The sequence below is a fragment of the Otolemur garnettii genome, unplaced genomic scaffold (assembly GCF_000181295.1).
Source record: "Otolemur garnettii isolate 467f Iridium unplaced genomic scaffold, OtoGar3 scaffold00016, whole genome shotgun sequence".
NCBI lineage: Eukaryota > Metazoa > Chordata > Mammalia > Primates > Galagidae > Otolemur > Otolemur garnettii.
Genome location: NW_003852411.1, coordinates 28,751,350 through 28,758,866, shown reverse-complemented (window position 1 = coordinate 28,758,866; position 7,517 = coordinate 28,751,350). Strand labels below are relative to the sequence as shown.

Here is a 7,517-nt window from a genome sequence, read left to right as displayed (position 1 = left end):
AAAAAAAAAGAAAGAAAAAATTGGTTCAGAATCTGTTATGCTGCAAAACTTGACCTGAACAGACATGAGACTAGTTGTTAACTTTATTTATCCCACCTAATGTAATTATAGGGTATTTTACATCTGGGGATATCATACAATTGTAATATAGCATATTACATGTGTACTCTTCTAAATTTTGAAGTATTCTGCATTTTGAAGTAAATCTGACCCAAGGATTTAGGCAAGGAATTATGGACTTATATTTTAAAATAATGCTTTGTGGATTTATGACAGCAGAATTAAATTTATTCCCTAGAAAGTATAGTTTCTTTAATAACTCAGGAAACAACCAAATGTAAGACAATTTTCAAATCTGCCTTATAAGATCTCCTGTGCCCTTCAAATCCCTTCCTCTCAGTTTGTCACATGGTGGTTATGGGTCTTGCTTTATGGGAACATAAAACCAAAATGATTGTGGGGGCTAACACACTTAAAAAAAGACAGCACAGCTCATGTAATTTAGTGGACAAGGAAAGGAAGGGCAACAAAGACTTAGGAAGGACAATTATACACCTACAAATCAGGATGCTGTAATGTGTCTCCTAAATGTTGAGGTGTGGCAGGAGTCAATGTATTGTGGTGAATAGGCCTGGAATCAAGTTCTCATCCTGATTCACAAGTTCTAGCTATGTCATTTTGAGCAAGACTATTAACTTCTCCTGAGCTTATTATCTCTTAAATGGGGATAATTATTCAGTATCCATCTCTTAGATTATAGTTACTATTGTGAATTTTATTGTATTTCTCCTGATTTTTTGTGATAATAAGTATAATTTGGGTTCTAGGCAAGGAAAAAAGAATGTTAAGTATCCAAGGTCAGCTTCATGTTAAAGTGAAAATTATTAGACATATAATGTGCTTTTGAATATTTTAATTGAAAAAAATGGCCAGCATAGTTTCTGAATAATGTCCTTGGACTATTTATTTGCTAATGAAAGAAAAATGGCAGAATCAGGACTAGTTTTAATTGTATAATGGTTTTATTTAAGTGTTTCTCTAAGCTCGCAAGGTACTAATATATTAGCTTCAAGGCAGCCTAATATATCAAAACACATTAAGCACAGATTTGGCAAATAAACCCATATTACCTAAGGATTTTAAAAATTATAGTTGATAGTGGCCACTGCTCCCTTCTCTGGCTCAGCCTACGAATGGTGGCCAGTGGCCAGGGGATTTCTTCATAGAATTTCTGAGAATCTTAATGAAAATATGTAACTCAGAAACAAGAACAAAACCCACCTACCATTGCTCTAATTTTACTGATTTTCTAGCTTGTTAGTTCCCAAGTGGCCTCTTCCTGTAAGTTGCTCTGCCTGTGCTGATGAGATGGGTCTTAGGCATGGGATATGCCAAGATTTTGGCTTTTTAAAAAATTCAAACAGAGAGCCTCTTTTAATAGCTTTTATAGTTTCATTTGTTTGTGTTTTGATCTTGAATCCATCTTGAATTTGTTTTTGTTTGCAGAGTAACATTTTTATTTAAGTATCATTTGATTGCTGTTTATTGTTAAACATTCAGTTAGTGGAAACTGACAGGCTTCCAAACGGAAGAAGAAAATCCGTAAGGAAAAGACTCTGTCTGGATCCTTCTGAGCTGGTGTATATGGCCCATTTTTTAAAAGGTGTTTTTAATAAATTTTATGAATATATAATTATTATATAGTAAAATACACTAGTTTTATGTTATAACAGAAGTTACCCATATAACTGCCACCCCAATCAAGATATAAAGCATTTCCATCACCCTACGGAGCCTTCTCATGCCCTTTGCAGATGATTCCCCAAGTTCATTCTGTTGAGTTAGACTTTGAGTCAGAAATCCTAACTTCAGAGCCTGGGTCCTTTACTGCTTTTCTAACTGAAGCTTCTTTTTCCTTACGTTTACAGTGTAGTAGCTTGCCTATTATATTTGTATTTTCATTGATTATTTATTGTTGATTGATTGGCTGGAGGTAATTTAATAGCATTATCATTTATCCTGAAACTTCAATATCTTTTTTTTTAATTCTTGACTTGCCACATCTAATAAGTAGTCAAGTTCTTGTAAAATGTTTATGATAATTCTTAGTTCCTGTCTCCTGGCATTGGCAAAAAATACTTTATTCATTAAAGTATATACTTCATTATTTGGGTAATATAAATTTAATTGTTTTAATAGTAAAATAAAATGCTTTTATTGTCAAGATAGTCTTCAGTGAGTCTGTGTAGATTCCATGTTCTCTAAGCCTTATACAGATAGGGTGAGTCTTTGATGGTATCTATATATGTTTAGTATTCAAGTTTTGAATTATAGAGGTTTTGTGATACAAGTGTTTTCTCTTCCAGGACTTTTCCAGATTTCGCAGAACAAAGTAGCAGTTCTTCTTTTAGCTGGTGGGCAGGGGACAAGACTTGGCGTTGCGTATCCCAAGGGGATGTATGATGTTGGTTTACCATCGCATAAGACGCTTTTTCAGATTCAAGCAGAGCGTATCCTGAAGCTACAACAGTTAGCTGAAAAATATCATGGCAAAAAATGTGTTATTCCATGGTAAGCTATGTATCATTGTGGGAGTATGTCTGAACAGAGATGTTTTGCAGTATTCAAAATACATATACACTCTCTTCATGAGCAGATATATTTCTCTTTACCGTTTCTTGGGTGGGGTAATTTACTATATGTGTTAAAGGTAATATATATTAAAGCTTAGTAGATGACCATTACAGACTTAATGAACAATATATATTTACTACCAACTTTTACATCCCTGGGTACATAGTGGACTCTTTCAGTCTAGAACAGCAGTTCTCAACCTGTGGGTTGCAACCCACAGGAACTGTATTAAAGGGCCATGGCATTAGGAAGATTGCGAACCACTGGTCTAGAAACTATATACTGATTGATAGTTCATCTAGATATAGAATTTCTGATTGAAAATCAGTTTCTTTTTGAAATCTGAAAGCCTTGCTCTGTTGTTTCTAGCATTGCTATGGGGTGGGGGGGGCTAATGCCATTTTGATTCCCAGCCTTTCTCTCTCTCTCTCTCTCTCTCTCTCTCTGAAAACATTTAGGGTCTCTTCTTTGATATCTGAAATGTCGTGATGATATGGCATGGATCTATTTTCAGCCACTGCTCTGGATACCCAGTGGGCCTTCTCAGTCTAGAAACTCATATCCTTAAGCACCAGGTTATGGAACCTTCACCTCTGCCAGGAACACACCAGAAGAAAACTGCATTGATTTCTCTGCCGTGGGCCGGACTTGTGCCCTCAGCTTCTACTTGTATGCTGTATTCCCAAGGCTGCTACCTTGGGCAGTATTTGTCTCGTCAGCACCAAGCGGTTACAGAAAATTCTCCTCTGCTTTTTAGGAGTTTTGGTCAGCTCTTTATTCTCTTTCCCAGAGCAGTTTTGGAAGTTAGAGCATTTTGAGAGGGAAACTGGCTGTGTATTTGAGATCCCTCAAGTCCCCAATCTTGTTTTTCAGTCCCATGTGATCAACCAAAGCTCTGCTGTTATCTTTACCTCCCAGCGGCAGCCTTTGAGCCAAGCCACATTCTCTACCACGAGCCTGTCCCCCAAATGAGTAGATACCCTCAAGACAAGGCAGCTGCATATCCTTAGTTACCTTTTGAAAGATTTCAACCTCTGGAATTGTAGTCCCATTCTCTGTTGCCTCTGGAGCTCTCTGATACATTTAAAAATATGCTTTTGTAATTTTCTCAACCTTTCTAGCTCTTCTCAACTTGAGTACTTGCCTGCTGAGAACTGTTTTCTTCATCTTATTTCCTTTGGGGGTTTTTGAGGAACATCTGTGTTCTAAGCAGCAACATTCCAATGACAGCCTTGGCTTCCTGCTACTGTGTTGGATTTTCTTCTTTCTCCTTCTAGAATTTCCTGTTCTGTTCTTATGCAGAGCAGTTTAGTCACTTCTTTTGCGATCTTCTAAAAGCATATCAAACCTTTTATACTCTAAATTCAAAATACTCAAGATAATTTCTTAAATAGATATCTGCTGTGGTGGGAAATTATGCTATTTTTTTAAATTTTTAAATGAGACTTTATATTGCAGTTATGATCCTTCTGTGTGTTTTTGTCTAATGCAGACCACAATAAATACACGAATACACTTAAAGCAATTTACTTGAATGTATATTCCTAAATCATCTTTACTTCACTTTGGGAACCAGTGAGCCAAGGGCATCTTACTGTCTTCAATATGCTGTTTAGTTTAGACATTGGTATGATTGAGTCCTCAGATATCACACAATATACTATTTTTTTTCTTATTCATTTAACAAATACTGAGTGCCTGTTTTTGTGGGGGATAAATCAGCAACCCAGACAAAAATCCTTCTTAGCTATGTAGTTTACATTCTAGTAAGGGCAAAATCTACTGTCGTCACTAATTGTGGTTTTAGATAGAATTTTTTTTCCTTTGCCACACTAGCATGGGTTGGATTTTTGCGACAACAGAGTATAATTATACTTTTATGATTCTAAATGAAGGGTTAGCAGAGTCCAGATTCCACTTCAAATTTTAATATAAAGAACCACAAGGGATCATTAGACTGTATTGCAGTTACCTTTCTCCCCCTATTTAGGAATTTTAAATTTAGAACACACTTTTAACAGAGTTCTAAAATGTTTACTGAAGACACTTATAGGTACTCTGTTAAAGGAGATATGTTTAATGTCTGTAAGTAAATTTATTTTATACGTAAGTATTGATGAAATTACTGAAAGAAATTCCTCTTAGACAGCCACCAACGAATGTGTCATATTCAGGAAAAAATATGCAGGAAGTCAAAACACACAAGTGCTCTCAGATTTGCTTTAGTTTAGGAATAGACAAAACTTTAATCCATATAGCACTTAAGATCTACTTTTCTCTTGCAAGGTATATAATGACCAGTGGCAGAACAATGGAATCTACAAAGGAATTCTTCACCAAGCACAAGTACTTTGGTTTAAGAAAAGAAAATGTAATCTTTTTTCAGCAAGGAATGCTGCCTGCTATGAGTTTTGATGGGAAAATTATTTTGGAAGAGAAGAACAAAGTTTCTATGGCTCCAGGTATGTAATCATTTATTACATTTAATCATGTATTTAACGGTGACTAGAAATGGTAATTTTCTTTTAATATGGTGATTTGGATATTTAAAACAATTTTTTTGGCAATTTGGAAGTGATTTAAAATGATGAAAATGGGCGGAATAGGTACACTTTTATACTTTTTTGTGTTAATTTTTGTGGATATCTGCCCAAAAGAGCAATTTGAGTAGCTTTCTGGGTTCTCTTTAACCAATATTTTATATATTTAACAACGTTTATAGCTACATTATTATAGTGAAACATTGGATATCATATGCTATTTAATAAATGAGGGGCTAAATTATGGTTTATAAATAGCATAAATTCTTAACTAGTATTAAGATAATTGGATACATTACATGACAAAGAGAAATCATTTCAATGGGTTATTTAAGACAACACCCAGATACAAAATTACATACACAGTCTGACCAGGGCCACTGCTCTGCACAGTTCTTTGTATTGAATACTGGTTGCAGTTTGTGGACGGCACCCACTAGAATTTGGCAATGTACTGCCTGTGTCACATATAGTGGCTCTCACTATGATCTCAACAGTAAAAATAAATCTGACAACAGATTTATATTTATATGAATCTGTGCTTGGAGGAAAGGCTGAAAGAAAGAAACAATAGTATTAACAGTGGTACTCTCCAGATGTAAGATTTTTATTAATGGAAGACTTATTCTTAGGTGTCTTATTTTGTGAAGTTGTCTAATTTTTTGTCTTTTAAGTTGTGGCTGAGGTTGTTGATAGAGAAGTATGTTAAAGCAGAATTAAAAACAGATGGGGAAAGAAGAGGCTTTACTTAGTTTTTAAATCCCACCAGGCCTTCCTATCAGTCTTAACAGTGATTTGATATAAAATGCTTATGTATTTTTATTTTTGAGATGAGTGAAATTGTCGTTGGGGCTGTAAATATAGAGTTAACTTGAAATTATACACATGTTAATAAGACTTGAAATGATATGAAATAATCATTGCCTGATAAATAATTTCATATTTCATAATATATAGGCTAGATTATTAAAAGGGACTGAGTTAAAAAGAAACATATGATCTTCAGGGTTGCCTGGTCTTGCTTTGATAAGATCTGGTTAAGACTCTGGACGCTTAATGCTAAATAATCTTCAAAATCATGTGGTATAACTTTTGATGCCTGATTCTTTCCTTCTGGATATTCAGTTTTCTTGGCTCTAAAATGTGAAACTAGAGTTTTCAGAGATTTTTACCTAGTTTGACAACATTAAATAATCTTTGGGTTACCTTCATAATGGGTTTTGGTGTGCTACTAGTGGGCTCTTTTATTTTCCAGATGGGAATGGTGGTCTTTATCGGGCTCTTGCAGCCCAGAACATCGTGGAGGATATGGAGCAAAGAGGCATCTGGAGCATTCATGTCTACTGTGTTGACAACATATTAGTAAAAGTGGCAGACCCACGGTTCATTGGCTTTTGTATTCAGAAAGGAGCAGACTGTGGAGCAAAGGTAAATGCCTTTCTCAACTGCAGTGAGGCTGTCAGTGGTCTTACTCCATCATACACTATTCTAGGCATTAAACTAAGTTTATTAGGCTGATTTGAATATTTTAGAATCATTCAATTCTCGAAAGTAATTGAGCTATCTCATACCCACTTTTTCTTAAATTGACAAGACTTGATTTTTTTTTTTTTTTTTTGAGACAGAGTCTTACTTTGTTGCCCTCTGCAGAGTCTTATGGCATCATAACTCATAGCAACCTTCAAGTCTTGGGCTCAAGCGATTCTCTTGCCCCAGCCTCACTAGTAGCTGGGACTGCAGGCACTAGCCACAACTCCTGGCTATTTATTTTGTTTGTTTAGCAGGCTTGGGCCCGATTCAAACCCATCAGTCCCGGTGCTTCTGGCCATTGCCCAAACCACTGAGCTATGGGCATCCCCAAAGCTTGATTTTAAAAGTAGTTGTATACTTGTCAATCACAAAAGTTTAAAATATGTGAGAATGATGTGTAAGTACCTGGGAAAGTGAATGGTCATCATTAAACCTAGGAAGGATTTATTACTATCAAATGGGTTTCAATCAGATTGACCTAATTTGTTTCCTATGGCAAAGTTACTGGAGTTACAGGTAAGGGAAAGATGGTGGAAATGTGCAGGTTGGGGATAAGAATGATTAAGGAGATGAATAACTTCATGAGCACCTCCAAATGTACTGACACTAAGGTGAAGGAAGGTTTACAAGGCTGGATTATAAGAATCTGTTGTTGGCTTTGTTCTTTTCAACCTTTTTTTGAGTGTATAGATGATACAAGAGATATTTCTTTCTTTTTTTTTTTTTTTTGAGACGGAGCCTCAAGCTTTCCCCCTGGGTAGAGTGCCATGGCATCAAAGCTCACAGCAACCTCCAACTCCTGGGCTCAAGCGA

The 7,517-nt window shown here is 35.7% G+C and overlaps 1 protein-coding gene across 2 annotated transcripts in view; it reads left to right on the top strand.

Annotated features, from left to right (window-relative positions):
- Nucleotides 1-7,517, top strand: part of UAP1 (UDP-N-acetylglucosamine pyrophosphorylase 1) — a 33,737-nt gene that overhangs the window by 12,619 nt on the left and 13,601 nt on the right. For both annotated transcript variants that reach the window (XM_012802695.2, XM_012802694.2), the window contains exons 3-5: nucleotides 2,367-2,571; nucleotides 4,921-5,096; nucleotides 6,430-6,602. In XM_012802695.2, coding sequence (XP_012658149.1) covers nucleotides 2,367-2,571; nucleotides 4,921-5,096; nucleotides 6,430-6,602 — 554 coding nt within the window. The remainder of the gene's footprint in view (nucleotides 1-2,366; nucleotides 2,572-4,920; nucleotides 5,097-6,429; nucleotides 6,603-7,517) is intronic.